This window comes from Pogona vitticeps, chromosome 3 (genome assembly GCF_051106095.1).
Source record: "Pogona vitticeps strain Pit_001003342236 chromosome 3, PviZW2.1, whole genome shotgun sequence".
In the NCBI taxonomy this organism is placed as follows: domain Eukaryota; kingdom Metazoa; phylum Chordata; class Lepidosauria; order Squamata; family Agamidae; genus Pogona; species Pogona vitticeps.
Window position 1 is genome coordinate 144157707 of NC_135785.1, and position 20860 is coordinate 144178566.

At 42.8% G+C, this 20860-nt stretch overlaps 1 protein-coding gene across 2 annotated transcripts in view; it reads right to left on the reverse strand.

The window, feature by feature from the left end:
* Window positions 1-20595, reverse strand: part of TBC1D4 (TBC1 domain family member 4) — a 109161-nt gene extending 88566 nt beyond the window's left edge. For both annotated transcript variants that reach the window (XM_072994724.2, XM_072994723.2), the window contains exon 1: window positions 20003-20595. In XM_072994724.2, the coding sequence (XP_072850825.2) occupies window positions 20003-20446 (444 nt within the window). In that variant the 5' untranslated portion in view covers window positions 20447-20595. The remainder of the gene's footprint in view (window positions 1-20002) is intronic.
* Window positions 20596-20860: the final 265 nt, after the last annotated feature.

Consider the following 20860-nt stretch of genomic DNA (forward strand, 5'->3'; position numbering starts at 1 on the left):
CAGAGCTGAGAGGGGAAGCCAGCAGATGAGGACAACCTGGATGTTGAGGTGGAGATGAAGCTCTGCTCCCAGCATAGCAGGGTAAAGGTGAAAGAAGAGGGGGGGGGAAGAATCTTGGAAGGAGGAGGAAGCCGCCACTTCAACGAACACCATTAGAAGAGCAGGAGGGGGCTGGAGGATGGCGTTTTCAACTACAACGTCATCAAAAGCACTGTAACTGGCATACTGGTGGAGATGTGACTCCTGTATGATTGATGATGGGGCAGGGGATCTGAGTTCAACCCTGCCAGCCTTGACCCAGCAAACGGAGCGACTGTGTTCCACTGACCTGCCAGGCCTGACCACAATGCAGAAGGCAATGCCAGAGATGCAAACATCGAAAGGCAAGACAGCTACGCCTTCAGGACTGGTCAAGAGGGCCTGTAGCACCATAGCCACTCACCAATACAAGATGTCCTTGAAGGGAGCAATTCATACAACTGCAAAACTATGGACTGTGCCAGTCTTGGTGGAGTTAACCAAAGGGACAGCAAGACCCCCAGACTAGTGAAGGGAACTAAGTCTAGGAATGGACCAGGGGAGGGGGTAGTGAATCCTAGCTTGAAAACTGTCAATCCCTCAATAAAATTTTCATAACATCTTTATTTTCTTTTTGGATCTTTTAACTTTATTTTATCTGGGGATAATTATTTTATGGTATCACAGAGATGAGGTGGGAGTGTTTCGAGATGTTTTCCAAGTATTAGCCCTGAACCATTGGGAATTGGACTTATTACTTGATAGTTGCAAAGTTGCCTTCTGCTGAAGAAAAACCCAACCCCAAACAAACACCCAAACCAAAAACATGTACAGTGAAGAAGAGGCACATGTACTTGATTTAGGAATGTTCTAGAAAAAGACAAAAACATCCACTACCAGTTGTTTAAAATGCACACAACTTTTTTTTCTTGCTCTTTTCTCCTAAATTCTACTATGAGGGGGCCTGGACAAGCTCCTTGAAAATTAGCTCCAAAGCTACAATACAACAACACTGACTATCCTCTTTTGGATCGCCACAACATTTCAGTCCATAACGAAAAAGAATATGGAGATAGTACACTCCAGTAACCCTCAAAGGATTGTGTCATTCCTGAAATTGCACATCCTATTAATTTTTGCCATATTTCATAGTGAAATATTTTGACTTGATGTAGACAGTGCTGCAGCTCAACTTCCTCACTCTGTCAAAGAAATCAAGATCAATCCACTGCATTGTTGTTTTTGGTTTCTATTTACCATTTATCTATATCTTTCTTTCTTTTTAAAAATACTTTTAGATGAAAAACTCAATTTGAATGAGAGACAGAAACAACCCTGTAACATCACATACAGACTATTTATGCTATGGACTGTTGCAATCAGCTTCTTTGAGACTCTGTCTTCAGACAAAATGGCCGAATGTATTCTCACAGTAAACATCACTTGGACCGTGTACATACAGTTACAGAGCTAATTACAATTACTTATGCATTTACAGTGGTGTCTACTAATCACAGACAGTTCATGCAAGAGTCTGCAAAGTCCCTTATCATCCTAGCAGCAAACCAGTTAGAAAAAACACTAGTGAAAACATAATGCCAACTAGGCATGGGCAGTCTCCCCCTAACTTGGCCCATGGTCAAATAAGAGCAAACAGATCAGGGCTCACCTGGCCCTACACCAATGTTCCCTTTAATTTTCAGTCCCGCTGGGTAGGGCTCCATCATCACATGGGTGACACACCTCACAGAGTTCCGTTGTGACTGGGAACCAAAAGGTCTGAAAACGATTGCCGTGGGCACACAGAGGAAGAGGAACCCTGGATGGAGGAGAGCAGCATTGTGCGCTCACCTTAGAGGAACTTTACCCTATACAATTTGGAGATAATTCTAATTCATTCTTTGTGTGACTGAAAGCATTTGTGTGCTTCCTGCCCATTATGAAAAACTCATTCCCAAAAAGAATGAAATTAAAATAGCAATAACTTGGAGTGCAGGTCACACAGCTCCATCAAAATGATTTCTCCCAGTGTTATTTGCCTTCTTCCAGGCCAGGAGAAAAAGAAGCACAAGTCAGCTATAATGAACTTTGGCAATGACACCACCACGCCACCAAGAAAAGAGAATACAAAGGGAGCAAGAGCCTATGGTGAAATTCTGACCTAATCATAAGAATGCAGCCGTTCATCTTCACGTGTAGGAGGAGGGGGAGAGAGAGGGCTTGGTGTGACAAAGTTTTTAAAAGGCAGAAGAAAAGCAAGCCCCAGATAATATGCTATACCATCAGAAGTCTCTCACTTCACATTGCAGGAAAAAATAAACATGGGCAATGCCTGCTATGGCCAGATAATATCACACAGAGTCAAAGACCCTCTTTAGCACCTTAGCGAGCAACAAAGAGAGGACTTAAGCTTATTGAGAAGTTCAACTGTAATTGTTTTTCTCCCTTGGTGCAGCTTAGTTCTCCTGATTTTTCATTTTAGTTTCTATTTTTCTTTCCTTATATAGCTTTTTTAAACAAAATTCTTCCATTTTTGAACCCAAGAATGCTGGCTTGAACATCAAAGATCCAGACAGTATGCTGCTCCACACACCATGGGCAACAAGGAGCTACCATGGGGCCACACAAATAGCCTGATTGGGGCTGTATTTATCCATGTGGAAGACAGTTCGTATCCCTTAATGCCAACCATGGCTCCAAAATGGAAATGGAAAGAGAAACGATGAATTTAGTGACACAAAATAGTTATGGGGAAAGAAATATGACATATTTGGCAATATCATGTTTTAACCCTGGTATAAATAAATGAGAAACAGAATAATGTTGTGTCTGTACCAATCCATACAAACAGGCACACATAACTCTGATGCGCACATAACATCAAATCATAGTTAATCATATGCATATAACAAATCATATGCATATAACTCAAGTTCATGCAACCCCTTCCCCTCCTTCCCCAGCATCTGCTTCCATCTTCTACTGTCATCCATTCATCCATCCATCCAGCCTCCAGTTCAGAGCTTAGAAAAGTACAGTAACTCTTTGGATGATAGTCCCTAGTATTGCCCTGGCAACATGACCAACAGCCTTCCCAAGCTGTGGTTCAAATTTAGAACGGTGGTGGTACTGTTTTGTCTGGAAAACCCAGAATTCAGAAATGTAGTGTGAAATTAACTTGTTTAAGCAATTAATCACAGCTTTTCTGATAACAAAACATAACAGTTGAAAGAGGAAGTAGTTCCAATCTCCTCTTGCAGCGGGGAGGCTACATGCACCTGAAGCAGAAGCATGTAATGCTAAACTATGGCGTGGTAAAGAGATGCACAACCTTTTTAACCCTTTGGGCTGCATCTGGCATCCAATATTCACATATGTACAGTCTGAGACAGATATTCAGGATCAGAAAATTTAACCTCACCCACATCCTAGCAGTCCTGTTCAAGGACAGGTACAGATGGACACTGCTTCAGGTTACTGAGAGAGTGAAAGACTCCCTGAGATGAACATCTCTTTTGAACTGTGACCTCCCTCTACTGGGACTGCTACTTCCACGCCACAACTAGAGATCCCACTTATCTGAGGGTTACTGAAAAATAAGAGACAAACACTGCCATTTCCTGCACCAGAGCCCCCAATGAGGACTGTGCTTCAGTGGCATGAATGGCAGTGTGGAAAAGCAGTGATCCCAAGTTGGTCAGGGAGGAAGCTCTGATGACATGACAAGTCATGGGAGCCATACACTAGGCCTTGGAGGGATGCACAGGACTCACAGGCTGTGCATTGTGCACCCCTGGCAATGTATTTCCATGCATACAGTTAGCTATAAAACAATAAACATGACATCTGAAACCATTTCCATTTTCAAGGGCAGACTCAAGTAACAACACCCTGGCAAAGGCACGAGCACAAATAGATGTTATCGAAACTGAACAAAACGTCAACAACAAACAATACTGCTCCAACTATATTGTTTGGTTTGATAGGACCTGTCAGTTAAATGTTTCAGAAAGATAAGGTATGCTGTTGGTTTTAATACGTACAAAAAAGGTTCAGTGGCCAAAATCCTACTGTTGCTTGCATAATGTTTGATGATCTGCCATGACTTAACTGCAACTAACTTACAAGGTGCTGGGATACAGTATGTCACAGAAGTGAGTACACACCCTCATATTTGATAAATATTTTAGTATATCTTTTCATGTGACAACACTGAGGAAATGATACTTGGCTACAATGTAAAGCAGCGAGTATACAGCTTGTATAACAGTGTAAATGTGTTGTCCCCTCAGAATAACACAACACACAGCCATTAATGTCTAAACCACTGGCAACAAAAAGTGAATACACCCCTAAGTGACAATGTCTAAATTGGGCACAAAGTGTCAATATTTTGTGTGGCCACCATTATTTTCCAGCACTGCCTTAACCCTTTTGGGCGTAGAATTCACCAGAGCTTCACAGGTTGCCACTGCAGTCCTCTCCCACTCCTCCATGATGACATCACAGAGCTGGTGGATGTTAGAGACCTTGCACACCTCCACCTTCCATCCTCGGGATGCCCCACAGATGCTCAACAGGGTTCAGGTCTGGAGACATGTTTAGCCAATCCATCACCTCAGCTTCTTTAGCAAGGCTGTGGTCGTTTTGGAGGTTGTTGTCATGTTGGAATACTGCCCTGTGGCCCATTCTCCAAAGGGGGGGGGGAAATCATGCTCTGTTTTAGTATGTCACAGTACGTGTTGGCATTCATGGTTCCCTCAATGAACTGTAGCTCCCCAGTGCCAGCAGCACTCATGCAGCCCCAGACCATGACACTCCCACCACCATGCTTGACTGTAGGCACTACATACTTGTCTTTATACTCCTCACCTGGTTGCCGCCACACACACTTGACACCATCCAAACTAAATAAGTTTATCTTGGTCTAACCAGACCACAGGACCAAAGCCAACCTCTGAATATGACACTGAGCACGGGCACTCAACTTCTTTGGTCAAGCATGACGAGGCCTGTTCTGAGTGGAACCTGTCCTGTTAAACTGCTGCAGCTCAGTTTCAGGGTTTTGGCAATCTTCCTATAGCCTAGGCTATCTTTATGTAGAGAAACAATTTGTTTTTTTTTCTTTTCAGATCCATAGGTAGTTCATTACCATGAGGTGCCATGTAGAAATTCCAGTAACCAGTCTGAGAGACTGAGAGCGATAACACCTGCTCCCCCTTCACATCTGAGACTTGTGACACTAACGGGTCTCATGACACCAGAGAGAGAAAACGGCTACTTGGGCCCAATTTGGACATTGTCACTTAGGGGTGTACTCACTTTTGTTACCAGCAGTTTACGTTATTTTGAGGGGACAGCACATTTACACTGCTATACAAGCTGTATATTCACTCCTTTACATTGTAGCCAAGAGTCATTTCTTCAGTGTTGTCACTTGAAAAGATATACTAAAATATTTATCAAATGTGATGGGGTATACTCACTTCTGTGATATACTGTATGTCTCAGTCACATGCCTGATTACGTGCCCAACTGCACAACCAATGCACCCTATCAATCATCATCAATTAGCCACAGCAAGTTATGCAAAAGTTATATGAGCACCAACCAGATGCTGGCTATGAAGAATAAATCTCTCTTTGTAATCAAGTTTTAAAAATATATTTCACACATCGTTCTGCATGCTATTCTTGGCAACAAAAGTAAAATTATGAAGGACAGATGGATCAGATAACCCTTGTAGAAGGATGCATTTATGAAGTGATTTTTTTAATGATTCAGGACATTTTCAAGGATTTTTTTTAGTACACCAAACAAGAGTGATTAAGAACTGACTTTCAGACAAATCTGAATGGTCAAACAATATTGCCCTCAACATAGGCAGAAAAAGCAATTAAAATTTCCAAAGATTTCAGCAAACTTGCTTGCAATGGCTACAAAAAAACCCCACACACATTTAAAAAGTCAATTATTAGTAGTAATATTGTAAGAGCTCCTTTAGTGAGCTCAAAAGACCCTGAGCTCTCTAGGGACGCAGTGTCCATATTCACCAACTGCCGGAACTTGTTTCATTATTACAAGACCTTATTCCTTGCAGATGGTTTACTGAATGCTGAAGTACGGTACATTCTCAACTGTGTCAACTAAATGCAAACCATTGTTGTTGAGCTTTCACTTATTACGCAAACAACCATTTCTATGGAGAAACACAGGCTTTTCTTATCTCATAAGCACAATATTGACTTTTACAACAATCATGTTTAAAAATAGCACTTCAGGAAAAAGTCACATAGTTTTCACTCACTACACACGTACTTCACTATTCCATAGGACTAACCTGTCATGTTTTGCTCCTTCCGTCATCTCTGGGCCTCACACACCTCCATCCCCCCCCCATAAAATGTAATCGGAAAACAATACTCTGGTACAGTCAGCAGATATGGGGAAGAGGTTTAGTTTTAAAAGCCTTTTTAAAAGAAAATATATTGGGAATTGACAGAGTACACAAGCAGGTTGCCCACCTCTGCTTTAAACTCTATGCACAATTGCAACACGGAGCAGCTTTAAATATTCAATGAACCATTTGAACTCTTCTTCAATAAAGGAGAGGAAAAGGCGATCAATATTCTTGAAAGGCATGAGCTGCCTTCTTCCAGGCACTAAACTGAGCTATTCCAGCACCTTTTAGAGCAGTGGTTCCCAACTTTGGGCAACCCAGCTGTTCTTGGACTGCAGCTCCCAGAAACCCTGGGTTGCACAGCTAGGGGCGAAGGCTTCTGGGAGTTGCAGTCCAAGAATATCTGGATTAACCCACCTTGGGAACCATGGTCTTAGATCTCAACAGTTACTTTTTTATTTTAAAAAAGATAGCCATTGTTTTCTTCTGATAATTATTTTAATATTTCTAAGGAAGACCTCTGATCCAATGTGTTGCACATTCTCCCCAAAATAAAACTACTTTTTTCTATTGCCATCTTAATCCTTGTTTGCTCCTTGGTCTTCCATTTTTTGAGGTGCTGCTCTGTCACTCCTGTTCTGCTTTAAGACAACCTTTTCTACAATATGTATCTGCAGGGAGATCCCAGCTGTGACTTCCCATTTCTTCCTTTCCTTGCCCTGAAAGCCCTCCTCCCTGATCTACATCCTGTTTGCACATCTACCAGGAGCCTGAAATTCCAACATGACCCATCACTCACCCTATGAATTTTATATTAAGGACACCACACCAAACATTACCGAAAGCAAAGCAATAGCACTTAAAATCTGTTTGACTGCTATTATGTCCATTGACATCTGCAAATCAATATGGAAAACATATACCAAATATCAAGGAAACACAGAGGTGGGAAAGACTGCAAATACAGAACCAGGTACCAATTCCACTCATGCTACATCTGAATTGTTCAAATCCCCAATGCCAAGCCAATAGTGATGCTGTGAAATAATTCTAACTTAATATTAGAGAAACATATAACTCACTGACTTTCAAGATTAATGAAACAGTAAATGCATGTTTAGTGAGATCTACAACAAAATGTCGCAGTGTAGCAGAGTACTCTTGTTTAAAGTTCGAGCCACCTAGCCTGTCAGTTCTCCAGAATGCTCCATTTTTTCCTCCCTCCTTCCTTATTTTCCATTCCTCCCCTCAAAAGTTGGTCAGCAGTCTGTGACCATGGACCTTACCCGGCCCTTGCTAGATTGTCTTTGTGTCCCACCCTCCTGCTCCTCCTCTTCCCACCCCCCTTTCCTCCAGTAAAACCTGATGTTTCGTTGAGCCTGCTGAGATTTATCTCTTATGCATGAATGATGTCATTTTAGCAACGTTAAGTATCTATACTCAGAGAATGAGATCATCATTACTATGCAGAATTCCAGGCTGTTGCTGGATTATTATTTTGAATGCCTGCAGTAACAGGCCAATATAATGTCCTCCAAAAACCTACTTTGTTAGTAATGCTTTTTCTTCCTTAGAAATATTAAGTAAACTATACTATGCTAATGTTCTTATGCAGACTGCCTAGAACAAAGTAAAAGATAAACTATACACTGCATCTGAGGAATACAAAGAAACAAGATATATTCAGCAGACGCTGCTGTACAATTTCACACATAGAACCCCTGGGTTGTTTCAACTTTCACTACAATAAAACAAAACAAACTTTACAAATAAATGCTGCGGGCACATGTGAACTCATGAATCTTTTGGACATGCTAATACTGCCAAGTTATATCTCGAGTGGGTAACATATTTTATGCTACTAGAAGCTAGCACACAAAACTAAAATGCTTTGTACACATTTGTGCAAGCTTCAAATCTGGCAGAGAAACTCAGGCTTACATTATCTGGGTAAAATTAATTTGAGTTCACACTTGGGGCTGAAAAGATGGGGAAAAAAACCTGAAAACTGGCCTACCAAATGAGATGAATTAAGTAGCATGCACACATGTACAATATTCAAACCACACACTGTCATCTTCAGTTATATAACTCCTTAACGTGGCGTGGTGGCTAGCATGCTGGACCAGAACCTCCAGGAAACATACTGGATAGTCCTTGGGCTGGTCATTGTCTTATCTTCAAAAAGATAACCACAGACCTGTAACAAACTTAATTATGTAACACAAATTAAGAGTTACTTTAAACCTTTTTATGATACTAATTTATACGTGAAAACATAAAAAAGTAAAGAGTTGGGAGTCTTTGGCTGCCAGTCAAGAATGGAGGGATGTGGGAGGTATTCTGGATGATGGCTAGAGTCAAAACCCATCATCTTCCCATCCCCATCCAAAACTAAAAGCAAAAGAAACCTTTGAAGAATTTGTCTTTAAGATCAGTTTTTCATTGGGGCTTGTAATGGTTATTTCTCATATACATTTTTTGCAACACTGCCATGGCTTATATTACAACATTTCTCTGCTTGTGATTACTCTAATTTTATTCCCGCTCCCGTGTACTTCAAACATCTTCTTGTGCTAAGTACAGTACTTAACATATTAAGAATTAACTACAGTATTATCATTTTCCCTTGAGTTACACTATAAAATGAAAAGGATACTGGGGAAAGTGAATAGCAGAATAACATGTATCGAAAACACATCTGACAACAAACAGAATAACATGTATCGAAGATACATCTGAAAACCACTATTGATTGGGAAGGTATTAGCTTACCATGAATTCGATAGTTCATGGACTGTGGGAAAGTACCTAGCCCCTCTTTGTGGGGGAGGGGGCTGTTCCATCGCTCTGCTCCTGAGATGTCACAGCTCAGAATGCAAGATAATCTGTACGGCCTCAACAATGGTGGTTTCCAAGTGGAAAACACAGCATTTAACATTTTTCTTAAAAGAAAAAAAAATCCATGTTACAAAGTTACATTTCCCTACAGATTTACACACAGTCTTAAAGTGCCAGCTTTGTGATCTTCTTCCTAGTCAGAATGAAAATAAACAGAGCACCCAGTGCTATTTAATATTGTACTTAAAAGGTATGGAATGGGGTGGGCAGCCTCACCCTCATCTAATTTCCCTCCTCAGACTAATGTGATCAGTTCAGGCCTCTGCAAAGGCAATCTGTTCCTTCTCCTTCCCAAACACAAACATGAGAGAGGGAGAAACCGAGAGAGGGGCTTAATGCTAACTCTCTAAATAACTTTGAAATAGCAAGAAGCTGTCTGTTTTTCAAGCATCACCAAAGCCATGTGTGACCTCAAACAGGAGCTGTCCACCCATCTCTGTCGGCAGATGAAACATGCACATTTGTGGAACTCTTGAGTGCTATAAAAGGCAGAAAACAGAGTGTCTTTGCACCTTACCATAAAATTACAGAATGGAAAATTTGTATCACCAAAATAGTTTTGAGACCTCAATATCTGAAGGAGCACCTCTTCCTATAGACATCTGCTTGATCATTATGAACGGGGAAGGTAGTTGCCAGTGTGTTCTGCCATTCAGAACAGTGTATTATATGAAACTGTGAGAGGGATCTTTGTCAGCTTTACCACACCATTTCTGGAATCCCCTCTACTCAGAGGGCTGCCTGGCACTGAGATTTAATTTAAATTTGCCCCAAGTTATAATCTAGCTACCTAAACACCCGAGTCTCAGTAAGATTATGGCTTAGTTTAACATGATTACATTGACTGTACCCCTCCTTGAAATCTGACAAAACAATATTTTACTTTAACAAATATATAAATAGAACAAATATATGTATAGTGTCATAATAGAGCTGAGTACAGCATTCTATCCAGAATACATGCAGTGGAATGTTACACACATGCATTGTTATTGCTATGGTCAAAGATCAGAGTGGAATGTTGAGATATAGGAATTCCATTGCTTTTGTTTGCAATTGGTGTGTTTAGTACCCAGTAAGGGTATTCAGAATAAAAACTTCACATACGTAAACACACACATGCATAGAAATCAGTGTCTTAGATCTGTGCTTCTAATTTGGCAAAAATGTGGAAAATCAACCCATACATACCCAACCACACTAGAAGCCACAGATCAAAATTTTCAGCCAATGGCCAATATACTCTTGCATATGTAGCAGAAGAAAGGATGGTGGTAGCAACAGATTGATGCTTATCAAACAGTTTCTTTTTTCAAGCACACACTTCCCTTCCAGGCTTATGCCACTGATTCAGTAAACTGATGTGATCTGCAGTACAAAGCACCTTGCTGGTATTAGATCTAACTGATAAAAAAGAGCCTTATAAAGAATTCCTCTGACCTGCATCACATGCACACATGCATTCAGGGTAGCTGTAATCTGGGAGCATGGACAAGATGTTGCCAGCAGAGAATTCCGCATACCTCATCAAATGAGAAACTACAGAACTCCTTAGCATGGAGCCATCATGACAATTAATATGGCAATAACTGATTTAGGCATCAAGATACACTTATTGCCTCCCATTCATCTTGTAGGATGAGGAAAAACCTGCACTCACTATTCTAACTCAATGGTTTTGCAACAATTGAACCAGCTACTGCCTTTCAATGTGCTTTATCAGTAAGTGAACTCACTAACTGTTACAACTTACATACTTCTGGACCTCAAGAGATTTTAAATAGAGCTGACCGACTGACCTCTGTGCTGTGTGTGCATATATACAATGTGTAGTCACTGAGGTGACTTCTTTCAGTTTCCAAATTGCACCCAAACCCACAATCTGCCTACCTGTAGGCTTTCCCCTCCCCCCCCCACGGGCTTTTGAATTATTGACCTGTACCACTGGTTTTTCTGGCTTTGCTTCTTTGAATAAGGAAGGAAGGAAGGAAGGAAGGAAGGAAGGAAGGAAGGAAGGAAGGAAGGAAGGAAGGCAGGCAGGCTGCACCAGTGCCTCCTAGGAATCATAGTCTCATTGCCCATAAGCCTCTGGAGAGGTTGCCTCCCATAGAAAACACCAGGGCAGCTTTCTTTTTTCCATTTTAAAAAGAAATCAACAACAGGAAGCAAGGTAAATAACTCAAAAGTCCTTCTCTACAATCTGTACAGATTCAGGTTTTTAGAGTGCAGTTCCCAGAATTCCAGGATGAAGAGAAACACAAATCTCAAAGAAAGAAAAACTGAAATGGAGAACAAAATAGAAGATACAGGCTGAGGTTGAGATTCAGTGGTTTTAAGCCCAGAGGAATCAGTTGTGTTTGTTGGTACATCACACGATACAAATGTGGCTTTCGTTTATGGTAGATTTGTACCACAGCCTAGAGAACCTTCCTCATTAACAATCTAGCTTTGAGAATAAAGCTGGCAGGAGTATCAGTTATGCATATCAGTTATTCTGATTCCTCAAAACAGATTAAAAGAAATTTACACATTTTCCTGTACTTATCCATCCCCCACATCAGCCTCTGGAAGGACTTCAGCCATAGTCAAACAGGAGCGATTATGTTTCAACCACAATTTGAAAAAAAAAATCAATGAAAAGAAATTTCCATTTGATTAAGGGACAATCCTAACTGGATTGTACTCCAAAAAGACAGGAAGGCAACAAGCAGGAAAGGCTGCTAAGATATCAGAATAGGCAATGGATAGCTATTATAGCCGCCTAGAGTGGTCGAAATGACTAGATAGGCGGGGTATAAATACAATCAATCAATCAATCAATCAATCAATACCTATCAGATTCCTTCCCCTCTAATCACAGTGTGCTGCTTCACTTACCTGCAGTATCACTTCTCTCATGTCATACTTCTCCTCAGTTGGTTGGGGAGCCAATGATGTGACATGATACTGTCATCACAGGTTAATGAAACTCAGAACTGGCCCTATCATTACACAGAGTGAAGTAGTGATCTGAAGTGACCGAAATGGGTGTCATGAAACTGCTGCAAACTGATTATCATTTGATTTCACAGTACTGTATTATATATTTCTGCCTGCTGTGGGAAGAGATGCTTTGGGGATTTTCTGTCCCAGATGTCAAGATAAATGGGATGTGTGGAAGATGGAATCTATTGCTCCCCCACAGACAGAAAAACCTCATTGGGCCAACTCTCATAAAACAACATGCTACAGTGGGAGACAACTTGACATACAGAATATCTCCTTGAAGCTACAATGTATAACTTACCTCTGGGGAAAATTCTAATGGCATCTGAAAACTGATAATATGAATTTAAAATCAGAACCTTCCCATAAAAATATTTTGATAATTTATAAACAAGGAAATTATCTCCGACTGTTCCCATATTGTTATTAATCCCACTGACAACTACTGCAGTAGCATATGCCAAAGGATGTTGGCAGACTGTTGCTAAGTTTTCCAAAACGAGTGTACTGTTTATGAATTTCAAAGCATATGCTAGGCAGATGTGCCCCACCTACAATTAGCTGCCCAGCACTGCATCTGAACCAGGAGGCACAAATGCTTGCTTGACACAAAACATGCCCAGAGAAGAGATATGAGGACGTGTTATTCCATGCTGAGCAGCTCCATGTGCTGTACAAGGAAATTCAATATGAATTTCCTGGAAAACACAGTAAAGAGAAAGGAATCCAGACTTGAGCATTTCTGAGCCAAAATGCTCAACAAACTTGGGAGTATCAAAGCAAATGTAACAACTGTCACTTAGCTGCAACGTTCCCCCACGTAGGACAGACCACTGATAAACTTATAAATGTGCTTATCACAAAGGCACGTTTGGGACTGACTTCAGAAAACTGAGACAGAAAGCTCAAAGCAAAAAAGATACAGAAAGTGCAGAGAACTGATACATCCTTCTGTGTATATCCTCTCCAAACATGGATACATACACTGCCCAAACTAGGAATTCTGTTACACTTCAGGGAGAGGCAGACAGCTATGGCCCTCCAGTTACTAGATTGTAGCCATGATCAGCTTCAACCAACACCACCACTGCTGAGGGATGCAAGAGGCAGAAGTGCAAAAATATCTGGGGAGGTATAGTGGTCCACCCAGGAGATAAGCCAACGGGAGCTTCCATCAAAATATATAGGGCTGTGATGGCGAACCTATGGCATGTGTGCCACAGCTGGCACACGGAGCCCTTTCTGCCAGCACGTGAGCAATAAGTTGCGAGATCGCTACTCCCCCCACACACACACACAGCCAAACCTGAGAAGGCGGCTGCAGCCGTGGTGCTGGTGCTTCTGCGGGTGGATCCAGAGCAGCTGGTGCTGGCAGCGAATCCAGAGTGAGGTCCTGAGGCATCTCCATGCCAGGATTCTCCCTTCCGCTGTGACTTCCGGTTCCGCCGCTGCCACCATCACCACCACTGCAGCACACTGTCTGCTGTTTTTTGTTCGTTTGTTTGTTTTTCCCAGTTTGGGCACACAAGCCCTAAAAGGTTTGCCACCAATGATCTAGGGGCATGTTCTTGTCAGAACTGTGCCCCTTCCACTCTCACTGTTATCAGAAGAAAATTAAGCATCTTCTTCACTTTTAGCTTCACTTTAAAGCTATGTTGTTCAAGAGAAAACCCAGTTCATATCTGATACTGATCCATCAAAATCTAAAATATTGTTCTGGTCTTAACTTAAAGTCAGAGGAATTCCAACCTGCCCCTACTTGACCAAGAATGAAGATTATCACATAAACTACACCTGTTACATATCAGATGGAAGTAAAGCAGAGGAAGCAGATGCTTTATCTCTTTCCTAAGGACAAGTTGCTTTATTTTAACTGGGATTTAGTGGCAGTTTGTTTGAAAAATCATGCCGGGCCGCCCAGTGTTGATTCCCACTGTGGAACATTCAGAGAACACACGTAACACAGTTTCCATCCCTGTAGGCTGCCGAAGATTTACTACTGTGATGTAAAGCTGGGAAACAATCGCTGCAGTAGTTCCAAAGAGGAATGCAAACAGGCATGCAGGCCAGTGACAATTCCATTCCATGTCTGTCCTGGCCTGTACCAAACAGTACACCGTGCAGACAGCTGTGATTGCAAAATCGGGGCATGTGGTGGGAATGGGTAGGTAGCAGTAGTTTCAAAACATCTTCAGAACCTAGGAACCAGATGTGACCCTCCTAAAGCCATCTAGTAAAGGTCCCCAGACAGATGTTTGGCTATTGGCTGCCTGGATTCACGAACCGTTCCACATATTATCAATTGTACTGCTATCCCAGACTCATTCATTTTCCAATAAGCTCACGGTGGCTTATACTCAATTCCCAAATTATACCAGATGCAGACAACATATTGAGCCAGACCTGAGCGTCAGCCACAAACTGTCTCAGGTGTCCGGATAGGGAGCCTGGAGACTTCTCCACCTAGAAGTTGCATGGCTAGATTGTATCCAACACTAATCCTGTTTATACTGGCAAGGAACAATGCCATATTTGACATTTACGGTATATATGTCAAGCCACAACAAGCTCAGAGAGCTGCATTTATGGACGCACCTTGATGCAATGTACATATTCATTCTGAATTTGGATGCAATAGCTCTATGTACTACAAACTTGCTATGCTGGATCCAAACTACTCTCCTAGGCTTTTCAAGCCAACATGTCCTTTTCCCTCATGCACTTCAGAGGATTCAAATGTAGTGGCTTTTGCGCCAGAAATTACAAACCTACCAGATGACCTTACCAACTACTGATCCTGTTATACTGAACATGAATACTTTTCTACCTGCCCAAAAACACAGGGTGTCTGAACCACAACACCATCTAATATTTCACTTTTCTGGGCAATCATCTAAGATTGGTTTCACACATTCAAAGTAAGAGTGAAACAATAACAAAGATCTAATGCCTCACACTTACTGCTAGTGTTCTATTTGATAATAGATAAAACTGAAATTGTACTTATCTCCATATCCTGGGGATCAAATGTGGAAAACATTTCAGAATCTGTAGCCTTCAACATCAGCACAGCAAATGATAAGAGATGAAGGGAGCTGGAGTGCAACAATGTACAATGCAATGCAATGCAATAACTATTGGGCTTTGCCTTGAGATGGCTAGCCTTCGGATTCAATTAAAAGCAAACCAAGATTGACACATACAATTTAAACAACATTGCTGATGAATTTGAAGTCCACATAAATAACAGATCTGCATTACGAAACTCAGTTGAACATGAATCAAAAGAACTGTAGACTGAAACCAGAGAAACTATTAGGGAGGAATGCAAAAAGATAATTCCTACAGTAGAAAAGAAAAACCTAGATGGATAATTGAAATAAAATTGCTAAGGATAGGGGAGAAACAAAAGTAAAAGATAACAAAAATAGAGTCAGAACCCTGAATGCATTTTTTCAGGCTGCCACATAGAGACAAAGAAAACTTCTAAAACAGCCAGGGTAAAGAAACAGAACAACAGAAAAGGAAAAGCTAGATCTCTTCCAGAAGATCCAGGAAATCAAAGGGAAAGTTAAACTTAAATTAGACATCCTGAAAGACCAACAAGAAAGCCCACTATCTGACCAGGAGAAAATAAAGAGAAAGGTGAAAACAGAACACGGAAGACGTGTAAAAGAAGTAAAAGGATGACAGATTTCTTTGAAGAAGAATCCTATGACAAAGAACTTTCAGTTCTAGAAAGTGAAGCGAAAGCTGCTCTGAAAGTATGGGAAAGAAAGAAATCACCAGGGGTAGATGGGATACCAATAGATCTCTTTCAAGATATAGAAATGGGATCTGTCAAAATCCTAACAAGAATATGCCAATGAATATGGGAAACAAAGCAATGGCCCACAGACTGGAAACATTTGATATATGGTATATTCCAATTCCCAAGAAAGAGAATGCCAAGGAGTACAGTAACTATACAAATATCTACTCTAATTTCTTGTGAAAGCAAAGTGTTCAAGATGTTGCAACAAAGGCTTTTACCTTTTATTAAACAAGAAATGTCAGATATTTAACCTGGATTCCAAAAAAGGAAAAAGCACTCAGGGCCATATTGGAAATACCCACTGGTTACTGCAGTGTACCAAAGAATTTCAGAAGATTAGTCTATGCTTTATATACTACAGCAAAGCCTTTGACTGTGTGGATCACGAAAAACTATGGTTTGTTCTGAAAGAAATGGTTATGCCTCAGCACTGATGTGTACCCTTTATTATGGACAAGAAGATACTGTAAGGACAGAAAGAGACAGAATTGTTTCCTATAAGCAAAGGTGCAGATAAGGGTGCCTTTTATCCCCTTGTTTGTTCATTGTATACGTAGAACATATCATATAGAAAGCCAGTCTAGATTCAGATGAAGGAGGAATGAAAATTGGTGAAGGAAGCATCAATAATTTAAGATATGCACATTACACCATCTTACCGGCAGAAAGCCACAATGACTTGAAATTAGCTTCAATGTAAAGGAAAGAAGGAAGTGCCAAAGCAGGACTGCAGTTGAACATTAAAACAAAAATCACGAGTATAGAAGAACTACACAACTTTAATGTTGATAATGAAGAAGCTGAAATTGTTAAAGAATTCTTATACCTTGCTTTAATCATCAGTCCAAATGGAGACTACATCCAAGAAGTCATAAGAAAACTGGGACTTGGTAAAGCAGCAATGAAGGAATTAGAAAAGGAATTCAAGTCTAAGGATATGTCACTAGAGATTAAATCCAAGATTATTCACGCTATTGTATCCCCAACTACTATGTACAGGTATGAACGCAGGACAATGAAGAAAGCTGATGGGAAGTAAAATGATTCATCTGAAATACTCTACTGGAAAAGAGCTTTGTGTATATCCTGAACTCCCAGAAAGACAAGCAAGTAGATCCCAGATCAAATCAAGTCTGAACTTTCTCTGGAAGCACAAATGGCGAAGGCAAGATACCCTGGAAAAAAGAATAATACAGAGAAAGGTTGAGGACAGTAGGAAAAGAAGAAAACCATATATGAGAGGAACTGACTGAAAAAAAGAAGCCACAGCTTTGAGTTTACAAGAGCAGAGCAGAGCTGTTGAGGACAGGACATTTTGGAGATAACTCATTTATAAGGTCATCATAAGTCAGAGGTGACTTGAGGTCATATAACATAGTGGTCCCCAACCTTTTTAACCCCGCAGACCGGCTGAAGCTCTCGCGCAGGCATGCGTGTGTTCATGTGCATGCATGAAGGAGCGGGAGGGCGCTTGTGCAGGCGTGCTCATTGGTGTGCATGTGCAAAGAGTGGCACGGCACTCGCATGCACCTGTGCAAAGGGGTGGGACCTGCGCTCGCACGGGCACAGGTGCGTGGGCGCGGGCACAAAGGGACTGTGGGCTGTGCACATGCGGAGGTGGGGGGGAGGCCGCGGACTGCCACCAAGCCACGGACCAGGGGTTGGGGACCTCTGACATAACAACATATAACCTCCTTCTCTCTCTTTTCCCCAGCCTCTTATTACCCTGTTTTATAATAGTAATAATCTTAGAACTGCAGACCTGGAAGAGACCCTATGGATCACTCAGTCCAGCTCCTGTCAAGAAGGCAACACTGTCTGTTGATTCAGAAAACAGTACTAAGAAAAGTTCCTTCATTAATGCAGAGTCACAGGACTTGCATGACAGATTCTGTACAGGAAATTCAACAGAAGTGCTAAAGGCAGTTTTTGCATTCCTTACTTCAGAGTAGTTCCACTGTCATTCACAGCATCACTCTTGTGTGAATGAAGGTTATCACCCTGCTATTTTTTTTTAATGTAACTAAATCTTTGCAAATGTATCTACTCTCTATGGTTCATTAAATAAATATATTAAGAAAAAAGATTACTTTCTCTTTTGCATACGTTTCAGTGAATCACAGAACATATCAAAGTGATCAGCCAGAATCCTACCTACTGTTCAATGTAGGCATGCACAGGGAGTTCCTGAGTGGAAGGCATGGGAAGCAACTAGCAAACAAAAGTGTTGAGCCAATAAACTGCCCTTCAATCTTCAAGATGGCCTTAACTACATATCTGGAGGCTCGGAAAGTTCATAAGTTTAGCTGTCTATTAGAACTGCACAGTAATACTGTAGTTTAATGCCCTCAGCAATGGACATTACTGTGCAATACTTGCCTTTCAGAAATAAGTCTCATAAAAGTCAATGGTCCTTTTTCTTGATGGTAACCTTCCCTTTTAGGAAACACAGCCTGTATTATAAAACCCTCTTGCATGTCATTAGCCCCGTCTCCCTCCATAATTCTCTTGTTGGTGAATCTATACTAATTTAACAATACAGTACCTTTAACACCCCATCTCTCTCCACTAGTCAATGACATTTCTGAAAATCTTTTGTGTACTCAAGGACATCCACATTCAGCGTCCTCCTTATGAAAACAAGTGTTTAGGGTAGAAGCTAAAAATCAGTTTTTAAAAGCAGCTAAAGATCTATTAAGGCTCATGTTAGAAACCAATACCTGGCGCAACTACTAGCTCTGCCTGTTAGTAGGTACAGATCCTACACAGCAGCCATTCTCAGCGTGGGCCATATGGTCCCCTGGGGACACTGGCACATTTGATGGGGGCCACAGACTGGAAAAAATTCTTCACACACCACCTTAGAAAATAGTTATGTGACTTATACAATCTTGATTTGGCCTATAACTCTTTCATATTGTGTTTATGGCCATGGCCAAAAAAAGGTTGAAAATGGCATTTACAGAGCTTTACACCACAAGGATAAGGAAGTCATAAACCACAGTAGAGTTTACACAGAGAGAATATGATAAATGGAACAACAAATCATGGAACTCTACTTGCATAAACAGATGAGAAGTGCATTTATCACCACAAAATTTGCATGACTATACGGATACATCAGTGCATGCGTGTGCGTACCAAACACATGCACCAACCCTTCTCTCAATCCAAGAGATAATATTATGCGTGGACAGAAGGAACTAACACTCACATCAGCCTCCCAAATATCTGAGGAGGGAAAGAAAGAAGAGTGTTTGGGCCTCCCATGAAGGGGCAGCTCAGGCAACTCTGGCTCCTCAACTATTTCACTACCAGCAAGCAATATATTGAGGAGGCCCACAGAAATAATTTTGACAAACTGCAGTATTAGAACCAGGAGTGCATATGCTGTCCTAAAAAACATGGGGATGCACATTTTTGTTCACTCTGAGGCTACAATCCTATCCCTGCACACTTTCTTGGGAACAGACTTCACCAAGCTCCCTCGAACTCATTTCCGAGTAAAATATGTCCCGTATGTTTATTTTTGTCCCGGTCTTGGCACTTTATCCGGGGGCCCACACGCACCATTTTAACGGCACGTAAATAACCGTTATAGAGGGAAGCGTGAAAAAAATAGTGACGGCCAACGAAGGGAGCTTCGGGTGAAAAAGGACTCTCCCGGGAGGGATCAGATCCCCTCCGTTCACCGCCTCCGGGGGAGGGAAGGGAGCAGGAGCAGGAGCAGGAGCAGGAGGCGTGCGCCGTCCGGGCAGCCCGACGTTCGGGTGAGCCGCGGGCCAACCTGACGGGCGGGCACGGGGCGCTCGGCGCGGGGGGGCGCGCTTTCCTCGGAGCCCCCAAGCAGCCCCCCCGGCCCCCCGCCAGGCTCCTCGACTTGCCTGATTGGGGTCGGTGGCCTTGAAGACGTGGCAGGCCATCTGGGACTCGGGGTCGTCGGGCTGCGCCTTGATCAGGTAGGCGAAATAGGTGAGGTCGTGGCTGTTGTGGATGAAGCGGGCGATGTGCTGCGCCTTGTGCTCGAAGATGAAGACGGCCGGGTTGGCCGCGCTGCCGCCCGACGGGACGCAGCGCAGGTTGGGCGAGCCGAGGAGCAGCACCACTTCCCGGGCCGGCACCGCGCTGGGCTCTTGCTTCTGGCTCCGCCGCCGGATCTCCGCCATCAGCCAGGGCAGCATGGGCAGCGTGGTCCGCCGGTCCAGGCAAGACCAGCCCACGTACCACAGCTTGAAGCGCTTCTCGCCCCCCGCCTTGCCCGCCGGCGGCTCGGCTTCGGGCTCCAAGGGGTGCGAGAGCGGCGCCCCCTCGGCGCGGGACGTCTCCATGAGCGGCGGTGGGAGCAGCAACCGGGGCAAGCGAAGGGGCGTGGGGAGGGGGGCAGAGAGGAAAGACACCCCCTCGCTGGCAACTCCCGGGCGGCCTGGCTGCTTTTAAGGCACCTTCCAACGGGGCAGAGTGTTGGAGGTTCTAATCCGGCGAGAGGCTCGCCCGCCGCCGCAGCCCCTCGGCTCCCTTCCTGGGGAGTAAGCCGCCTTGAACTCAGCGCGGCTTACTTCTGAGTAACCAGGCTGCAGGGGCGCATGGTAGTTAGCCCTTGCTGCAACGCACGGCCCGGAGCCAGCGAGGCAGCTCGTCGGAGGCGGCCCCCGTGGCTTCCCCTGCGCGGCGCCTCCGCCGCCCCCCCCCCCCGCGATCCCCGGCCCGGGCTGCAGAGCCGCCAGAGCCCCCCCCAGGGGTTG